The sequence below is a fragment of the Choloepus didactylus genome, chromosome 6 (genome assembly GCF_015220235.1).
Source record: "Choloepus didactylus isolate mChoDid1 chromosome 6, mChoDid1.pri, whole genome shotgun sequence".
NCBI classification, from domain to species: Eukaryota; Metazoa; Chordata; class Mammalia; order Pilosa; family Megalonychidae; genus Choloepus; species Choloepus didactylus.
This window is the reverse complement of record NC_051312.1, coordinates 128,282,706-128,304,240: the sequence shown is the minus strand read 5'-3', so window position 1 is coordinate 128,304,240 and position 21,535 is coordinate 128,282,706. Positions and strand designations below refer to the sequence as shown.

At 36.8% G+C, this 21,535-nt stretch overlaps 1 protein-coding gene across 8 annotated transcripts in view; it reads right to left on the bottom strand.

The window, feature by feature from the left end:
- LOC119538478 (testis-expressed protein 12) overlaps nucleotides 1–21,535 on the bottom strand; it is a 132,463-nt gene that overhangs the window by 10,493 nt on the left and 100,435 nt on the right. For all 8 annotated transcript variants that reach the window (XM_037841440.1, XM_037841438.1, XM_037841436.1 and 5 more), the window contains 4 exons: nucleotides 20,608–20,710; nucleotides 15,349–15,477; nucleotides 14,420–14,580; nucleotides 11,732–11,899 (listed from right to left, as the gene is read on the bottom strand). In XM_037841440.1, coding sequence (XP_037697368.1) covers nucleotides 11,732–11,899; nucleotides 14,420–14,580; nucleotides 15,349–15,477; nucleotides 20,608–20,710 — 561 coding nt within the window. The remainder of the gene's footprint in view (nucleotides 1–11,731; nucleotides 11,900–14,419; nucleotides 14,581–15,348; nucleotides 15,478–20,607; nucleotides 20,711–21,535) is intronic.

Below are 21,535 nucleotides of genomic sequence, written 5' to 3'. Positions count from 1 at the left end.
GGGTTAGCATGAAGCCCCAATATATCCCAGAGTAATTTGGGCAGAGAATAAAAAGGATTTGCAATGCCCCCTTGAGGGACTGGGGGAAAATGTGGAAATATTAAACTTCCCCAGCTGGGGAATTCCTGATATCCTTGCAAGCACTGGGGACTACAAGTTTAGTAGGCCAAGCCCTCGAGGTTGGGGCTTGCCCTTATGAAGACTGTTATTGCAAAGGAAGGACTAATCTTACTTACAATTGTGCCTAAGAGTCACTCCCAGAGAATCTCTTTTGTTGCTCAGATGTGGCTTCTTTCTCCACGCCAATTAAGCAAGTAAACTCACTGCCCACCCCCTACGTGGAACATGACTCCAGGGGTGTACGTCTCCCTGGCAAAATGGGACATGACTCCCGGGAATGAGCCTGGTCCTGGCATCATGGGATCAAGAACGTCTTATTGACCAAAAGGAGGAAGAGAAATAAAACAAGTCAAGTTTCAGTGGCTGAGAGATTTCAAATGGAGTTGAGAGGTCATTCTGAAGGTAACTCTTATGCATTATATAGATATCCCTTTTTAGTTTTTAGTTTATTAAAATAGCTAGAAGGATATATCTGAAACAATTGAACTGCAATAGAGTATCCTTGATTCTTGAAGACAATTGTAGAACTATATAACTCATGTGGTGTGAATGCATGATTGTGAAAACCTTATGGCCCATACTCCCTTTACCCAGTGTATGGACAAACGAGTAGAAAAATGGGGACAAAAAGTAAATGAATAATGGGGGGGAGGAGGGCTATGGGATGTTTTGGGTGCTCTTTTTTACTTTTATTTTTATTCTTATTCTTATTTTTATTTTTTGGAGTAACAGAAATGTTCAAAAACTGATTGAGGTGATGAATGCGCAACTATATGATGATACTGTGAACAACTGTTGAACACTTTGGATGACTGTGTGAATATATATCAATAAAATTGCGTTAAATTAAAAAAAGCTTATTTACCAATTTCACTGTGGTAATGAGAGGGAAGAGATTAGAGTAGTTCCATAAAGGAACTTGCCTTTTTCTCCTAAAAGAGTCAAACGTCAAAAATAAAATGTTAGCAACTTAGAATATTTAATTACTCAATTATTTTTTATATCAAGATTTTATTACAACACTGGAAATTTCTATTTGTAAATATATTTACCATACGTATGTGTCTTGCAATTTCTGCTTGTGGAATTTTATCACACTTCTTAAAGATGGAAAGACAAAGCCCATGGACATCAAAGCTAAAACCAAATGGTCCTGACTTGTCAAAAAAAAGTTGGTAGCTGTCATAAATGCCAAAACTTAGGTCATTTTTGAGGTGAGATATACACAGGAAATCACAAGAGCTGGCTAACAAAGGCAGGGGCTTTTTGCCTACCCACAGAGAATGATAAATAATAATAGGCTTTGCTTCATTATAAAAGAAGAGCAAATTCTTTAAAATTGTTACTAATAGAAGCAGATTTCTCCACTGTATTTTTTACTACATGTTTATTTTCTGTAGATTTTAAAAGTAATATATACCTCTTTAAGAAAGCCTAGAAATTCATTAGCCATAATTAAAAGACATGAGACTAAGACTAATAAGCTCAGCACCCATTATGGACATTTTGGCATATGTACCTCTCTACATAGTGTTTTACAGGGTTAAGATACATTTGTATATTTTGCAGTCTACTTGTTTCTCACTTACTAATGACCTTAGGCTTTTTCCCATGTCTGAAATCTATGTTGCTAGAATAAAAATGAACTGTACAACACAAACAGTGAACCCTAAGTTAAACCATGGACTAATACTAATAGTACAATTATAAAAACATGCTTTCATGAAGTGTAACAAATGTACTACATTACTGCAAGCTGTTAATAATAGGGTGGTATATAGGAACCCTGTATTTTAGGCATGACCTTTCTGTAAACCCACAACTTCTCTAATAAAAAAAAAAGGGAAAAAAAAATGGGCCCAAAGACTTTAATAGACAGCTCTCCAAAGAAAATATCCAAATGGCCAGAAAGCTTATGAAAAGATGTTCAATATCATTAGCTATTAGGTAAATGCAAATCAAAACCACCACGAGATACCATTTCATAAATAACAGAATGGCTGTTATTTAAAGAATAGAAAATTACAAGTGTTGGAGAGGATGTGGAGAAAAAGGAACACTCTTCATTGCTGGTAGCAATGTAAAATGGTACAGTCACTGTGGAAGACAGTTTAGCAATTCCTCAGAAAGCTAATTATAGAATTATCACATGACCCAGCAATCATACTACTTGATATATACAAAAAAACTGAAAGAAGAGACTAACAGATATGTGCACACCAGTGGTCATAGCAGCATTAATCACACTGCCAAAAGATGGAAACAACCTGTGTCTATCAACCAATAAATGGATAAAAAAAAAAAAGTGATCTATACATACAATGGAATATTATTCAGCTGTGAAAAGTAATAAAGTCCTGATACATGCAACAACATGGATGAACCCTGAAGACATCATGTTGACTGAAATAAGCCACAAACAAAAGGACAAATATTGTATGACCTTACTGATTTGAAACAATTAGAATAAGCAAACTCATAGAGTTAGAATCTAGAATTTAAGTTACCAGGGGACAGAGTTGAGAGAGGGAATCAGAAATTAGGTAGCCTTGACTCTTGAAGACAATTGTGTAACAGTGTAGCCTACAAGGGGTGACTGTGATTGTGAAAACCTTGTAGATCACACTCCCTTTATCCAGTATATGGATGGATGAGTAGAAAAATTGGGACAAAAACTAAATGAAAATTAGGGTGGGATGGGGGGGATGATTTGGGTGTTCTTTTTCACTTTAATTTTTTATTCTTATTCTGATTCTTTCTGGTGTAAGGAAAATGTTCAAAAATAGATTGAGGGTGATGAATGCATAACTCTATGATGGTACTGTGAACAGCTGATTGTATACCAAAGATGACTGTATGGTATGTCACTATAGCTCAATAAAACTGAGTAAAAAAAAAAAAAAAAAAAAACCTAGCAATCTAAGAAGAGGTTATATTCAAAACCTGTGCAGAGAAAACTATAAAATACTGATAGAAATTCAAAAGTCTCAAATAAATGAAGGCTATATCATGTTCAGGTACTAGAAGACTCAACTTTGTGCAAATATATTATTCCTTCCCCAAGGCAATATACAGATTCAGTGCAAATGCAATTAAAATCTGACAAGTTTTCTTTTTGTGGAAAGTGACAAGCTGATTCTAAAACTTACACAAAAATGCAAAGGGCAGGAGTGTCCACAACACTTTTATAGAAAAAAAATTTAAGGATACATGATCTACTAAACATCAAGATTTATTATGCATTGATAGTAAGTAGAACAAAGTACAGACAAGCAGACCAATGGAATAGAATATACAGTCCAGAAATATATCAACATATATATGAATAATTTATGTTTCTAGAAGATAATATAGGAGAATATTTTCATGACTTTGGCATGGAGAGATGTTTGAAACATGACATAAAATGTATTATTCATAAAGGAAAAGACTGATATACACAGAGCCATATTAAATTAAGAACATCCATTCATCAAAAGATACCATTAAGAGAAGGAAGAAGATGGCAGCTTAGAAAGGAGTGGAAGTTAGTTAGTCCCCCCAGAGCAACTAATAAACAACCAGGAACAACTAGTAAATGATCTAGAATAACTGCTGGGGGACAACCGTGACCGTCCACACATTGCGCACCAACCTGGATTGGGAGAAATGTCTGAGATTGCAGTGTGGAATCTGTGAGTAGAAACTGCAGATCCAAGCTAGAAGCCCCCTCCCTGCACAGCAGCCCAAACTGCAAAGCCTCGCTGTGATAGAGAGCAACACTCTCTGAACAAGTGAATATACCTCAGTCCAGCTCCAACTGGGGTTTGAACTGGCAAACATGGACTGCTCAAGGCCAGCTGAAAATCCCCAACAAGGAGACAGAGGCTTTTGGTGACAACTGACCTTGAAGAGGCAGGGGACTTCTCTATCTTGGGAGGGGGAGCCCAGAGGATAGGGTGCTATCTCTGGCTGACAAGAGAAACTGGGGGCCATGGACGGACCTTGAAAGGGGGCTTTCTGCCCCTTTTTCTCTCTCTCTCAACCTGAGCAGCTCAGTGGAGAAAGCCTCAGCCATTTCACAGCACTCTGACACCCACAAGGATGGAGACAGCAGAGTCAGAGAGACAAAGAACCTATTTAAATACAAATGAAAACTCCCTAGGGGGTGTATCTTCCCTAATTGGAAAGAGGTGGTACCCAGCTCTACTACCCACCTTCCATTCAGAACCAGACCCTAGAGCCTGGGGGAAACAGCCACAAGCCACATCTCCTTACACCAGTCAGGAGCTACAGACTGACAGGTGCCACCTGCTGGGCAGGTTAGGAAAAGCACAGCAGCTTGGGGCTTCACAAGGTGTCTCAAATCTTCTAAGGCACACCTTCAGGGAAACTGGATACTGAATATTTCCTCCTTCTGGGACCTGAGCCTGTTCTGGTCTGGGGCAACCTGACTGGGGTAACCAAGGAAACCAGATGCATAGACAACAGAAAACTACAACCTACACTAAGGAAAACAAAGTTATGGCCCAGTCAGAGGAACAAACTTACCCTTCAACTGAGATACAGGAATTGAAACAACTCATGCTAACTCAATTCAAAAAGTGTAGGGAAGATATGGCAAAAGAGACAAAGGCTATAAAGAAAACACCAGGCATACATAAGGTAGAAATTGAAAGTTCGAAAAAAACAAGTGGTAGAATCTATGGAATTGAAAGGCACAACACAAGAGATGAAAGACACACTGGAGACATACAACAGCAGATCTCAAGAGGCAGCAGAAAACACTCAGGAATTAGAGAACAGGGCACCTGAAAGCCTACACACAAAAGAACAGATAGGGAAAAGAATGGAAAAATATGAGCAATGTCTCAGGGAACTGAATGACAACATGGAATGCATGAATGTATGTGTCATGGTTGTCCCAGAATGAGAAGAGAAGGGAAAAGGGGCAGAAGCAATAATAGAGGAAATAACCAATGAAAATTTCCCATCTATTATGAAAATTACAGATCCAAGAAGCACAGCAGACCCCAAACAGAATACATCTGAATAGGCCTATGCCAAGACACTTAACAATCAGATTATCAAACATCGAAGACAAGAGAGAATCCTGAAAGCGGCAAGAGAAAAGCAATCCATCGCATACAAAAGAAGCTTGACAAGAATATCTGCATACTTCTCAGTAGAAACCATGGAGGCAAGACAGAAGTGGTGTGAAATATTTAAGATACTGAAAGAGAAAAAACCACCAACCAAGAATCCTATATCCAGCAAAACAGTCCTTTAAATATGAGGGAGAGTTTAAAATATTCTCTGACAAACAGAGTTTGTGAACAAGATAACTGCTCTACAGGAAATACTAAAGGGAGCACTATAGACAGATAGGAAAAGACAGGAGTAAGAGGTTTGGAACACAATTTCAGGTGATGGTAGCACAGCAATGTAAGTACACTGAACAAAGATGACTATGAATATGGTTGAAAGAGAAAAGTTAGAACCATGAGGGACACCAGAAGGAAAGAGGAAAGATAAACACTGGGACTGTATAATTCAGTGAAACCTAGAGTGCTTAACAGTTGTGATAAAATGTACAAATGTGTTTTTTCATGAGGGAGAACAAATGAATGTCAACCTTGCAAGGGAGGTACTGGGGGGAAAATACAATCAATGCAAATTACAGACTATAATTAACAGAACATTGTATTATGCTTCCCTTAATGTAACAAAGACAATATACCAAAGCTAAATGCACATAAGAGGGGGGCATAAGGGAGGGTCTGGGACTCTTGGCACTGGTAATGCTGTCTGACTCTTTATTCTACTTTAGTTTAATGCTATCTTTCTTTTTGTTTCTTCCTAGCTGTCATGTTTGCTTGTTTTGTTTTTTTTTTTTTTTTTTGTAGTTGTTGTTCTCTTTCTTTTTTCTTCTTTTGTCCTTCTACTTTCTGTGACTCTTTTTCCCGCTTTGAGAAAGAAATGGAGATGTCCTTATATAGATAGTGGTGAGGGTGGTGAATACATAAATATGTGACTATACAGGGAACTATCGATTGTTTACATAGGATGGAATGTATGGTGTGTGAACAAAACCATCTTGAAAATAATGGGTTGATGAAGAAACCTTGATGGCACTATATTGAGTGAAATAAGTCAGACACATAAGGACAAATATTGCAGGGTCTCACTGATATGAACTAATTATGATATGTAAACTCATAGACATGAAATATAAGTTACCAGGATATAAAATAAGGCTAAAGAATGGGGAGTGGTTGCTTATTATGAGCAGAATGTTCAACTAGGTTGAAGTTAAATGTTTGGAAATGAACAGAGGTGACAGTAGCATGTTGTGAGAATAACTAACAGTGCTGAATGTTGCAGGAAGGTGGTGGAAAGGGGAAGCTGAGAGTCAAGTATGTCACCAGAAGGAAAGCTGGAGGTTAAAAGATGGGAATGTATAAAACAGTGAACCTTATGGTGGGCAATGTCCATGATTAACTGTACAAATATTAGAAATCTCTTTCATGAACCAGAACAAGTGTATGACACTATAACTAGAAGTTAATAATAAGGTGGCATATAGGGGAAAAATATACCTATTGCAAACTATATTCTACAGTTAGTAGAATTTTAACATTCTTTCATCAACAATAACAAATGTACTATACCAATACTTTGAGTCAACAATGGAGGGAGGGTGGTTAGGGGTATGGGAGGATTTAAGTTTTCTTTTTTTTGTCTTTATTTCTTTTCTGGAGTAATGAAAATGTTCTAAAAATTGAAAAAAAATTAATTGTGGTGATGGATGCACAGCTGTATGATGGTACTGGGGGCAACTGATTGCATACTTTGGATCTTTGGATAATTGTACAGTATGTGAACAATCTCAATTAAAAAAAAAAGATACCATTAAGATAATCTGATAATGGTATCTATAAAAATACCTACAACAAATTTCATATATAATGATGAATTATTAAACATTTCCAACTGAGATGGGGAAAATGATTACTGCTATCACAACTTTTATTCAATTTGAGAAGAATATGGCAAGAAATTGCTAGTACAATAAGGCAAGAAGAAAATAGTCACAAATATTGGGGAAAAAAAAGAAATAATTCTGTCAGTAGTTCCAGATAACATGATTGTATACATAGAAAATCCGAAAGAATCTATGGATAATCTGTTAAAATTAATAGGTGAATTTAGCAAGATCTCTGGATATGAGGTTAAAAAACAAAATCAATCACCAGCCCTGATCGAGATGGCAGAGTGAGAAGCTTCAGGGTTCTGTCAACACACAGAAGTTTTGAACAACCAGCAAGAATTTGTAGCAATATCTTTCTTAATGCCCCAGAAAGCCATTAAAGGCTTTCAGAAACAGGGCAAACACCAAATCAAGAAAAAGTCTACTTAAAAATGGTAGGATCATGTGGTCCCCTGGCTGGCCATCTCGCCAGCCCTTCCCTTCACTGGCTCCATGCAGAGCCAACCCCCGCTCCCAGTCCTCATCCCTGATTGTTGTTCCAGAGGGAGCAGAGTAACCCTCATGCTCATAGCGGGAGCATGTATGTCTGGCATAATCTCTCTGGTGGCAGCCTGACGGATGGAACCAGGATACTCATCACATGCCTGCTGCCCTGAACTGCATGTAGAAGGCAACTCACAGAGCCCTCCTAATGAATGCTAAGGGACAGCAGTCCAGTCACTGCTGCTCAAGACAAGGGACTACTAACTGTAGAACATACAGTACAATGTCTGGGACCACAAGGAAATGGTTTCCTAGGGAAGAGGAGGCACTTATTACCATATAAATGCAGGAATTCCTCAGACCACAGGTCCATGCCCAAGACAAGGCACAAGAACACAAAAGATCAGGGAGGCCCCTAAGCTACGGCCTGGAGTTATTCTCTAAACCCATTGTATGGATAAATCCTGAAGAAGAGCACCAACACAGATCAATCTGCAAAGACTAGGAAAAGTGTTTTCTTTTTCTTCTTCTTCTTTTTTTGTTACGTCTTGGCATTCAAGGAAAGACATGCCATAATACTAGCTGGATACAAGCTTAAAGAACATGTCCATTAAAGTCTAAATTCCAGCAATAAGACTTAAAAATAGCAAAATGTCCAGGGTTCAACAAAAAATTACAAGAGTTACAGAGAAAAAGGAAGCAATGGCCCAAGCAAAGGAGAAGAGTAAAACACTGGAAGCCATTGATGAGGAGGACCACATCAGGGACATACCAGACAAAAGCTTTTTAAAAAATACTTCTAAATATGCTCAAAGAGCTAAAGGAAAGCATGGACAAAGAACTAAAGGAAATTGGGAAAACAACAGATAAACAAAAAGAGAGTATCAATAAAGAGATGAAAATTATGAAAAGGAACCAAACAGAGCTAAAGACCAGAGAAACAGAAATTAAAAATCCCTTAGATGTGTTCAACAGTAGATTGGAGCTGGCAGAAAAACGAATCTATGAACTTGAAAATAGATAAAGGAAACCATTCAGTCTGGAGAGCAAAAGAAAGAATCAAGAAAAGTGAACAGAGCCTGAGGAACCAGTGCGATACCACCAAGCATACCAATATATGCATTCTGGGTGTCCCAGAAGAAGAAAGAAAGAAAAGGGTAGAGAAAATATTCAAAGAAATAATGGCTGAAATTTTCCCAAATGTAATAAAAGACATGAATCTACACATCCAAGATGCTGAACAAACTACAAACAGCATAAACCCAAATAGACCCATAATGTGGCATATTATAACCAAAATGTCAAATGCCAAAGATAAAGAGAGAATTCTGAAAAAACCATAAGGGAGAAGCAACATGCCACATACAAGAGGGTCTCAATAATATTAAGTACTGATTTCTCAAAAGAAACCATAGAAGAAAGAAGGCAGTGGGATGACATATTTAAAATGCTAAAAGCAAAAACTTGCCAACCAAGAATTCTATATCCACCAAAACTGTCTTTCAAAAGTGAGAGAAACATTAAGACATTCCCAGATAAACAAAAGCTGAGGGAGTTCATCACCACTAGACCAGCCCTACCAAAGAACTGAAAGAGAGTTCTGCAGAGAAATGAAACAAAGTCAAGTTACAGTGACTGAGAGATTTCAAATGGAGTCGCGAGGTCATTCTGTAGGTTATTCTTATGCATTATATAGATAGCCTTTTTTAGTTTTTAGTGTCTTGGAATAGCTAGAAGGAAATACCTGAAACTGCTGAACTGCAACCCAGTAGCCTTGATTCTTGAAGATGACTGTATAAATATATAACTTACATGATGTGACCATGTGATTGTGAAAACTTTGTGGCTCACACTCCCTTTATCCAGTGTATGGACAGATGAGTAGAAAAATGGGAAGAAAAAGTAAATGGATAACAGGGGGTATGGGGGGAATGCGTTGTTGGGGTGATCTTTTTTACTTTTATTCTTATTGTTAATTTTTACTACTCTTTTTGGCACAATGAAAATGTTCAAAAGTTGATTGTGGTGATGAATGCACAACTATATGATGATATTGTGAACAACTGATTGTACACTTTGGATGACTGTACGGTATATGACTATATCTCAATAAAATTGCAAGGAAAATAAATAAATAAATAGAGTTCTACAGGTTGAAAGGAAAGGACAGTAGACAATAGATCAAAGTCATGTGAAGAAATAAAGATCTCTGGTGAGGATTATGACATAGGTAAATATAAATGCCAATACTGTTGCATTTGGGGGTTATAACTCCACTTTTTACTTCCCACAGGATCTAAAAGACAAATGCATAAAATATGATAGGTCAGTGGTTTTGTATTCATAATGTAAAAACATATAATTTGTGACAAGAACTATATAAAGGTGGGGGTACAGACAGGCATAGTAACATAGTTTGTGTATACTGTTGAAATTAAGTTGGTATCTAAACAAATGAGGATGTTATAGGTTTAGAATATTAAATTTAAGCCCCATGGCAATTACAAAAAAATTTCAGAGAATATACAAGCTCATAGAGACAGAAGTTGGAGTACAGGTTGCCAGAGATAGGGAGCAGGGGAAATGGGGAGTTAATACATAATAGGTGTAGGGATTCTGTTTGGGTAATGGGAAAGTTTCAGTAATGGAAAGTAGTGAGGGTACTGAAACATTGTGACAATGATTTATCCCACTGAATGGTATGCTTGGGAGTGGTTGAGATGGGAAAGTTTATGTCGTATATGTTTCCACACTGAAAAAAAAGACAGAGACAAAGACAATTAAATGCAATACATGTTCCTGGAAGGGATCTAACAAGGGAGGAAAAGGGCTCAAAAGGACATTTTTGAGACAATGAAAAAACTGGAATGTAGACTGTAAAGTTTATATCAATGTCAAATTTCTTGAACTAGATAACTGCACTTACAGTGGGTACATACGTGAATATCCTTGGTCTTAGGAAATGGAAATGGCAGTATTAAGTATTCAAAGAGCATAATGTGTACAACCTACCCTCAAGTGTTCAGAAAATGGATTGACAGACAGATGGATGGATAGGTAGATGAACTGGTAAATAGACGGGGAGAGAGAATGATTTCACAAATGTGGCAAAATGTTAAAACTGGTGGATCTGGGCATCTGGGGGGGGGTGTGTGTGTGTGTTATAGTTACTGCAGGGTGTTCATACCGTTTTTGTAACTGTCTTGTCAGCTTGAAGTATTTCAAAATAAAAAGTTAAAAAAATTCCATTGCATTTCTATATTCTAGTGACAAAAAAATATGTAAGTTTAAAAGATATCATTTATAATACTTTTAAAGCACATTAAATGCCTAGGGATAAATTTAACAAAAGCTATGCAATATCCTTATACTGAAAACTATAAACATTATTGAGAGAATTAAAGAAGAGCCAACTAAATGGAGAGATATTACACGTTCATGGATTGGAAGACTTGATATTGTAAAGAAGTCAGTTATCCCAAAATTGATCTTTAGATGCATCATGATCTCACTTTTTTTTCCCTTTGCAAAAATTGACAAGTTGATTCTAAAATTCATGGAAATGCAAAACGCCAAGAAAAACCCAGCAATCTTGAAAAAGAACAGAGCTTAAGGACTTATACTACAGATAATAAGACATATTATAAAGCTTTCATAATATAAATAAACTTAATAAGTAATAAATTTTCTAAAGATTTAAAAACAAAATATAACTAAAGATATTTACATTAAATAATCCAAGGAAAAATTTTACCCTGGATTGAGTACTGGGAAAAAGCAAATCCCTTAAGATAAATGAACTCATATACTTCCTTTTTATCAGAGAAATAAGGTTATAGTTCATTTTGCTATCCCTTTCAGGAAATTTAAGTATGTTTAGTACTGAAGTTAATAAGGAACTAATGACAAGCGTTTCAAAATATATCTCTCAGCATGCTTTTCATTGATTCGGTATTAAGTAAACGACTTCAAATTCTTTTTCAATATTAAATAAATAGGTGACAAAGCTGTGTTTTCAATGCTTTAAGCCCATTTTCTCTACTGGTTTGCCATGGACGGAGGGTTGGTGTAAGTGAAACAGCTAATTTCAAAGCCAAAGCCAGAACCTGGCTAATTCAAAAGTATTTTGACAACTCCTGAAGAATCAGACATATCTACCTGATCAAGCCCTTTCCCAGCTTTCCTGAGATTCTGTAGTTGGTAAACTTCTAGGTTTCTTCCATTATCTTGACAGCACAAATCAAGTACAACACAGCCCTGGTCCTCAAAGGCATTGATTTGATGAAAAGTAACAAAAGGTTTACTGTAGTACATCCCTGGAAGAAGCTGCAGGGGAAAACACAAACAATGAAAAACAGTCATTTTCTTTTCTTTTTTTTTTCCTTTTTTTTTCTTTTTAGGAAGCAGACTCACAAAGTTCAACTTACATGGAATTTTTCCCTTTATTTAAGTGACAGTCCCAGCAGGGTAAAAGAAGTAGAGTCCAGAATGCAGAAGCAAATATGCTTTGACTTACACATTACTTGCTTAAGCCACTTTATCTCATATTAATTAATGAACTGGGACTATTTGATATAATCCAATCAACTATTACAGCTAACATAAAAGTCCTCGTGAAATATGACCCAATGTTTTGAAGGACAAATAAACCATGGACTCTGACTACAAGGTTAAATAGGAAATATTGCTATTAAGTATGCTTAAAATAAACTAAGATAGTGACTAATTCTTTGAAAGAAGTACTTATTATTAGAATGTTTTTTTAACTGAAATTTAGGTAGAGTAAATTTAGTATACTATATCTTCATAAAGGTAAAAAAATGAACAAATATAATGTATTGTGACTCAGGAGTACAGAAAGATATTCAACCAATGTGGTTTGGACTTTGGTAGGATTATCCCATTTACATATCAAGAAGTCATAGAGACAACTAATTAAAGTAGCATTACAAAAGTTACAGAAGATCTCTGCATGAGCAATACCCTCTTCAGTAATTATTATGATATGGGAAAAGAAAAACATGTTAAGAGGGTGTAATTGAATCAAATAATTAAAAGGATAAAATCATTTCCTAAAATTTTCTAATATGCAAAATCCCCTGTACTCATTAATAAGTAGCTAGCCCTATCCATAGAAGAACGTAATAGTCTCAATTATAAGTGTCTTATGCAAGTACCATATCCACTCAATGGGGAAAGCACAGTCTTTTCAACAAATGGTGCTGGGAAATCTGGATATCCTCATGCAAAAGAGTGAAAACAGACTCCTACTTCACATCATATATAAAAATTAACTCAAAATGGATCAAGGACCTAAATACAAGAACAAAACTATAAAACTCCTAGAAGAAAACATAGAAAAGCATCTTCAGGACCTCATGTCAGGCAATGGTTTCTCAGACTTTACACCTATAACAATGACAACAAAAGAAAAAATAGATAAATTTGACTTTATTAAAATCAAAAACTTTTGTGCATCAGACTTCTTCATGAAAGTAAAAAGACAATCTACACAACAGGAGAAAATATTTGGAAGCCACATATTTAATACAGATTTAATATCCAGAACATATAAAGAAATCTTTGCAACTCAACAATAAAAAAGATAAACAACCCAATTAAAAAATGGTAAAAAAAAAAAAACTTGAATGGATAGTTCTCCAAAGACACATAAATGGCCAATACGCACATGAAAAGATGCTCAACATCATTAGCCATAAGGAAAATGCAAATCAAAACCACAATGAGATACCATTTCACACCCACTGAATGGCTACTATTTAAAAAATAAAAATAAAAAAAAAACAGAAAAAAATAAGGGTTGGAGGGGATATAGAGAAATAGGAAACCTCAAACACTGTTGTTAGGAAGGTAACATGTTGTAGCCAGTGTGTAAAATAGTTTGGTGGTTCCTCAGAAAGTTAAGTATAGCATTACCATTAGAACTGGTAACCCTACTTCCAAGTATATATCCAAAAGAATTGAAAACAGGGCCTCAAACAGCTATTTGCACACCAATGTTCATAGCAGCATTATTCACAATTGCCAAAAGACAGAAGCCACTCAAGTGTCCATCAATAGATGAATGGATAAACAAAATATGGTATATCCATACAATGGAATATTATTCAGGCATAAAAAATAATGAAATTCTGATACACGCAACAAGATGGATGAACCTGGAAGGCACTGAGTAAAATAAGCCAGACTCAAAGGGCAAATATTGCGTTAGCTCACTGATAGATATGATTAGAATATGTAAATTCACAGAGTGAGAAACCAGAATACAGGTTACCAGGTGCTAGGGTTGGGGTAGAAAATGAGGAGTTAATGCTTAATTGGTACCGAGTTTCTCTTTGGGCTGATGGAAAGTTTCAGTAATGGATGGTAGTGATGGTGGCACAACAATATGAATGTAATTAACACTGCTAAATTGCATATTTGAAAGTGGATAAAATGAGAAGTTTTCAGTTCTATATATATTACCAGAACAATTTTTTTAAAAAAACAACACAAAGAGTGAACCCTAATGTAAGGTAAGAACTATATTTAATAGTATAATTATAAAAATATTGTTTCATCAATTGTAACAAAGATATTACACAAATGCAAAATGTTAATAATAGGGAAAACTGTTATGATATATGATAACTCTGTACTTTATGCATGATTTTTCTGTAAATGTACAACTGCTCTAATAAAAAGTGGAAAAAAAGAATGAATATATTTTTTAGAAGAAAAAAAGTGTCTTATGAAGTAATGTCCAGTATAGGTAAAAATCAACCATATCAAAATTTGTCTTTGTGTCCAACCATTTTCATGAGAAATATACTCAAAATACTTTACCTTTCCAGTGTGCTTATCCACCACATGAAATTGGGTATTATAATGGGGTTCCCAGCTTATCGCATCTGAAAAGGCTTTCCCCCGAATTTTAGAAGTGATAATTTTCGACAGATTGATCTTTAGAGGCTGTTCAATGAAGATTATGTAGTTCCTTGTCATTCCTAAAAAGTTCCAGCAAACAATAAAACGTTATTTGGCAAAACAGTTGTCTAAAATGTGACGGTTTGGGGACTTGTTTGAATGCCTGTACATATTACTGCTGACCTAAACAAATGCCAGCCAGTAATAATTCTTCAGTTTGCCAGCTATGCTATACACATTTCCTGTCCCTACATAAAAAAAGGGAACTGCTCAGAACAGCTTGGGTTGAGTGTCCTCAGTTTACTTTTTTTCTATTTTCTTTTCTTTTTCCCAACTGTTTTGGTTTCGCAACAAAGTAAAGAAGCATTTAAGTGTCACTGTTATCTGGACCTTTATTCCTTCACTCTTTTCCTATTTACTCTGGGGGTAACACTCCAGGAGCAGTTTGGATATAATGATTTAGAATGCAGAAGATAAATATTCTAAGTATAAGCTGAAGCACAAAAAATTAAAAATATAAATTTCTCTCCCAAAAAATAGTCAAGACTTTTTCATTTATGATTATTATTTGTGGACTTCAAAGTTACCTGATTTTTTTTTTTCTGTCAATTGAATTTTTAGTAATTGTTTGTACTAAAGCAACTATATCTTTTCAAGCAGACAGCTGACTAGGGTAAGGAGCATATGAGCACTAAACAGAATATACTTAATTGGAAGTCAAATGCAACCGTGGTTTCATCACCATACTCTGGCAAACTGTATTGACAAAGCTCTTGCCAAAACTAGTCACTCTGCTACAGACACATTAACACAGGTCCCACTGTATTTTGCAATATTTTGGAGCTCACCAAAGCTATGGTAGTAAGAAGGCTTCATCCTCTCTGCAGAAGGAATAGAACATATCACCTTGGCTCCATGAATTGTCTCCCGAAGGTCCACCTTCTCTGGAGGAACCCGAATAACATTATAGCAGGAACCTAGAAAATAGAAAGTCCTATCTTAACTGTTTTACATACATTCTAGAATAAAAGATAACCCTTGCAGCCCTTGTAAACTAAGTTAAGAGATTTATGCCATGTGCATGACACTCGTATTACGTGAAGAGTTATTTCAAACAAAAAAAGAGAACTGGATATAAAGCATATATGAATTGAAAGAAAGTCATTATTTAAAGTTTTGAAGTAATCCATAAAAAGTAATCAACCAACAATTCATTGCATTTTAATGCTCTCATGAAACTCTCAGTATATGAACTCAATTACTGCTTCATAGGAAAAGAAAAGGGATCAGCCAGGAACATCCTCAACTTCTGTTTGTCCCACTCCTCCCCAACCCCAGTAACTACAATCTCCATTTGCATCCATCCATGCCTGACTCCTTTCCTAAGGTTTTCTGGGTCCCATGTTGTCACTCTAGATCCCACCCTGTCTCACCAACATTCATTCACTCAATCACTCTTCTGGCTTTTGCTTACTAGTTCATTAAGAATCAACTCGGATAACCACCCCCCAAGTAGCCATTCCTGACTCTTCCCCATCCCAAAGGCATTTGGTGTCCCTCCTCTCCCCTCATTATATCCTATATAGTCAGAGCATTTATATCATTCTACTATAAATTTCTGCCTGTTTATCTGCTTCCCCCAGTAGATTAGTGAGCTCCTCAGGGGCAGGAATTATCTATGATTCATCTTTGCATTCTCAGTACCAACCAAAGGCCTGGCATTCAGTAGGCTATTTATAGATTAATTGATGACACATGTTTGTTAAATCAGTCAATGAATTAACAAATATTTAGGTCATATTACATTATCTTCCTGGTATTAGAATTACCAGTGTAGGTCCTGAAGATCTTGGGCAACACAGAATTTTACAAGGTCTAAGCATCTTTTGCAACCAGATAATCATACAATTCTCCTACTCATTTATTCAGCAACTACTTACTGAGCACCTATTATATTCCAGGCACTGTTGTAAGTGCTGGGGATATGCACGCAGTGTACAAAATTGACTAAATCTCTTCTTTTATGAAGCTCAAATTCAATAAATAATAATTAAAAACACAATGCATAAGATGATTATAAGGGCTGTAATGGAAAAGAAATGAGGGAATGGGGATCAGGAGTGAGTGTGTAAGAGTGGGGGTTACTGTTTGCAATTTTAAGTATGGTGGTCAAGGAAGGTTTCACTAAGGTGACATTTGAATAAAGGCCTGCAGGAGGTGAGGGAGAGATCCCTGAGGATGTCTGGGAGGAACGGATTTCAGGTAGAGGGACAAGCAAATGCAGGAGCTCTCAGTCAGGAGCAAGCTTGGAGTGTTCAAATAACAGCAAGGAGGTCAGTGAGGCCCCATCATAGTGAGCAAGGAGGAACTGTAGGATATGAGGTCAGAGAGGTGGGTGGGAGAAGGTACAGATTGTGGAAGCCCTTGTAGGCTATAACTGTGAGTGAGTTAGGGAGCAACTAGAGTATTTAAGCAGAAGAATGACATCCTCTAACATGTTTTCAAAGGATAACTCTAGTTGCTTGGCTGAGAGTAGACTGAAGTGGGGCAAGGGAAGAAACAGGAAGACTAATTAAGGGGCTATTGCCTGATGGTAGCTCAAACCAAAGTGGTGGCAATAGAGGTGGAATGATGTGGTTGGATATTGGATATATTTTGAAGGTACTGCTGAAATAACTTTTTGACCGGTTAGATGCAGCTGTGAGAAAAAGACAGGTGTTAAGGATGATTCCAAAGTTATTATCCCAACTGGAAGGAAGTTGCCACCATCAACTGCAATGGGAAAGGCAGTTTAGGGGAAACATCAGGAGTTGGTTGTGGACAAGTTACTTTTGTGATGCCTATTAGAATCCTAGTGAAAACGATGAGTAAGCAATTGGATATAAAACACTGGAGAAGTCTAGGTTGGGGATATAAATGTATTTTTGGAACCCATTATATATAAAACATCATGTTTTATATAGTGACAAGTGATAAAAGAAATAAAGGACAAGCTCTGTAATTTCAAATGTACCGCATTACTGTCTCTGATTAGTACGAAGAACACATTTTAAATAAGTATTAAACTAGTTGGATTGATTAATGTTTAGAGGATTTTTGTTCATTTTAAAAAGCCTTTTAAAATATCTTTAAAAACTAAAACAATTTAAAGGTTTTCATTTCCTACAGGTAGGAATTACTAGCAAGCACTTTATTACAATGTGAGTATCACTAAATTTTCCCCAAACTCCTCCTAGGTAGTTGAACTCCCTGTGGCTACATCTATAGTGAGTTCCAGTTGAAAAAGTTTTCACTGAACCAAATACTCAAGTAACAAAAAAGGAAGTAAATTCAGTTTGAGTTGAGATTAGAAGATAAAGAGAAGAATTTCCTATCTCAGCAATTGGATTAAGAGATGATTATTCAGTTCATTAAATTTAAACATAATTAATGAACTGTTCTAACTGCAAGTCTTGAAAGCATTAGACAAAGTAAACAGACACCCATGAAAGATCCAGCAGAGAAATGACCAGAAAGATCTGACCTGCCCAACTGGAAGACTCTATAGGCATTTGTATAAATGGCAAATTGAAGCAAAGAAACAAGCACAGCCTCTGATGACTGGTGGCAGAGTTTCTCAAAATGAGATCCAAGGGCCACTCGCACCTAGATGTTGGGAGAAGGGGCACGAAAACTCATTAAAATAGAGATTTCTGGCCTCTTTTCAGTTCTGCTAAATAAAATGTCTGAAGATGAAGCCCAGTGATCTACATTGTTTAGCAAGCCTTCAGATGATTCTTAGATGCACTAAAGACTGAGAATCACTGATCTAGTGACTACTATAGAATACATAATTCAGTAAGGTTAAACAGAATTTCTCATGTTATGAATGTCACAAAGTTATCTACTTGGTTAATAGAGTTAATTTCTTAAGAAGTGGGGTTTTTAATGATCAAAAGATGGATGAGACAAATAAGCCTGGCACAAAAGGACAAATATTATATAATTTCATTTATATGAAATATCTAGAATAAGGAAATTCATAGACAGAAAGTAAATTAGAGGTCACAGGGGGAGGGGATGGGGAGCTTTGCTTAATGAGTACTGAGAAGACAGAATGTCTAATGGCTACACTAACCGTCTTGATCTGCTTGAGCTCCCACTTTATCCAGGAGAGAACAGTCAACTGGGAATCTGATGAGGCAGCTCCAGCTTGACATACCCATGACCCCTTGAGTGCCCAGGAAATTCTGCAGCTACAGCAACCACAAGTCTCCCAGAAAGAATGAGTTTAAGCTAATTACAGAAAAATCTGCTGGCAAACATCCTGCCTCTGTGGTGTCTGAACTGACTAGCTGTCTCCAAAGACACTCCCATTGACAAACATCCTGATTCCATTGTATCTGAACCGGCCCACTGTGCTCAAAGACACGCCACCCAAAACCAACCCTAACAATGCCCTAACCTCTCCCAAGGCAGCCCATAAAAGCCGCTCTCTAAATCCCAACCCTCAAGCAGGTGCTTCTTTCTGGCTCTACTCCACATGCATGTTTGCTGTTGCTCTATAAAACCTCATTCTTGCCTTTGCAGCAAGTCCCCTGGTTATTTCTTTCATCAACAGCACAGAGTTTCTGCTTGGGGTGATGAAAAAGTTTCAGAAACGAAAAAATTCTGGGAATGGATGGTGGTGATAGTAACAGAACACTGTGAATATAATTAATACCACTGAATTGTACACTTATAAATAGTTAAAATGGGAAATTCTGTTATAGATATTATCACAATAAAATTTTAAAAGAAAAAAAAAGATGAATGGGACAAAAAAATTCTGAGTCAGTTTGTTCATTTGCTGAAACATTTTACCTAGAAAGATATTTGCTGTTTCTTATAATAGCTTTGAAGAATACATTTCTAACTGAGATCAGGTACTAAAGAGGAGGAGAGAGAGCTGGGTGCAGGATCTGCAGGGCACCCTACCTCAACCTGAGTCAAAAACAAACAAACCTTCAGAATTTATCTTCATATACCCTCCATATCCTCCTAAATATGTGTTTAAATATGGAGAGGTAGACAGAGCAACCCGCAAAGCCAACTACTTACCAAAAATACAACATTCTCTTATACAAAGGTATCACAGGTTGTAGATAATTGACAGAGATAGGAATAGAGATGGTCAGAAACATCTAATGCTTATACTTAAACAATCCTTTTCAAACCAGAGATATGTATGTACCCTTGATAAGTGGAGAAGGAAGTGGTGCATAGATGGAGATTGAGAATTAAAAATACCAAGGCAGTCTTCTGCACTTAGTGATCAATAACTAATGAGATAGTCTAGCAGAGTGACAAACAGCAAGCCTTTGGGTGAGATGCAGGCTGAGTACCAAATCTGGTCTCAGACAGTTAGAAGCTGCTTGGCTGAGCAAGTGATTTAAACCTCATCAGGGCCACTGCCCTTTTCTGCTAAATAGAGGTAATAATAGTATTTTTTCAGAGAACTGGAATAAGGCTTAAATGAGAAAATATAGGAAAAAATGCTTAACACCAGTACATAGTGGTACAATGTTATTTATCATTATTAGCTTTTAGAACTTTCAGGAGCAGATGGGTACGTGGGTGTAGAAATGTATAGATGAGTTGGAAAGAGAGGTAAGTGATTGTGAATGCAACCCCACTATGCCCTTAATTTGTAGTATACTGCCCCTGTGATTAAAAAAAAAATTCCTTCCTATGTGGCAATATGCCTACTCTACATCTCTTTGATGCAGCATTCTAAGTTTTTTATAATATGGTACTTAAAAATTAAAGTTTGAGAAATACGTACTGAAAATTCCTACAATGTTTGTGAGCCAAAAAGCACAATGGAACAGCCATAAAAATGTGAGTCATCTATAACTGTCCTGCTGAACAGGTCAAATAGAAAATTAGCTGCAAAGTAAATGTGCAAAAGGATCACAGAAAGATACTTAATGATAAATTATACATTTTAAGTGTAGTAATGTCACTTTGGAGATTTCCTTCTGAATCTTTCTAAATGGAATTACATACATGTACCTCTTAACCAGAATGGAACCCTGGAAACATAGTTAACTCAATTATTTCTAAAAGGACTTCTATTTCAACTTTACCATGCGGTCCATAGGAGTTCCCCATGTTGTATGCTGTTCCATCTGGGTCATAATGAGGATGTGCAGTTGCTCCACTCACAGCAATAAATTTGCTCCAATCCACCTGCAAATTGAAGACCATCACAGACTTTAAAATGTCACGAGGCCTCAACTCAATCAAGATGGTGAAATGAGATGCTTCAGGACTTCATCCAGAAGCTGTGAACAACCAGCAAGAACAGGAAGAAACATCTTTCTCAAAGCTCCAGAAAAGAGATAAAGGACTGCAGGACAGGGTGAGTGCCAAATCAAGAAAAAGGTTATGTAAAAGTGGTCGGATCATGGTACCCTATCTGGCCCCTCCTCTAATCCCCCATCCCTCACTGCCTTGGCACAGAGCTGGCCCATGCTGCCAGTGCAGATCCCTGGTCACAGTTCTAGAAGAAACAGAGAAACCTTTGTGCACAAACTGGGAGCAAGTGTCTGGCTCAATCTATCTGGTGACTCAGGGGCTCACATTCCCAGAACTGGCCCTGCGTGTAGAAGGCAGTTCACAGAATGCTCCTACTGAATGCTGTGGGAGAGCAGTCAAGTTATGGCTACCTGGGCAAGGGACTGCTAGCTGTAGGACATACACTACAGTTCCTGGGACCATGAGGAAACTGTCCCCTAGAGAAGAGGGGTTATTTGTATCTATGTAAATGTGGGAATTCCTTAGATAATACATTCATGCCCAAGACAAGACGCATGTGCAGAAAGGACCAGGAGAGCCCTATGCTTTGATCTGGAGCTATTCTCTAACTCATATGGATAAGTTTTGAAGGAGAGCACCAACACAGATCAAAGACTGGGAAAATGCAGGCCACCCCCCCCCCTTTTTTTTTATCTCCTGGCACCTGGCATTCCAGGAAAGCTCTTCATAACACTAGCTGGATGCAAGCTTAAGGAA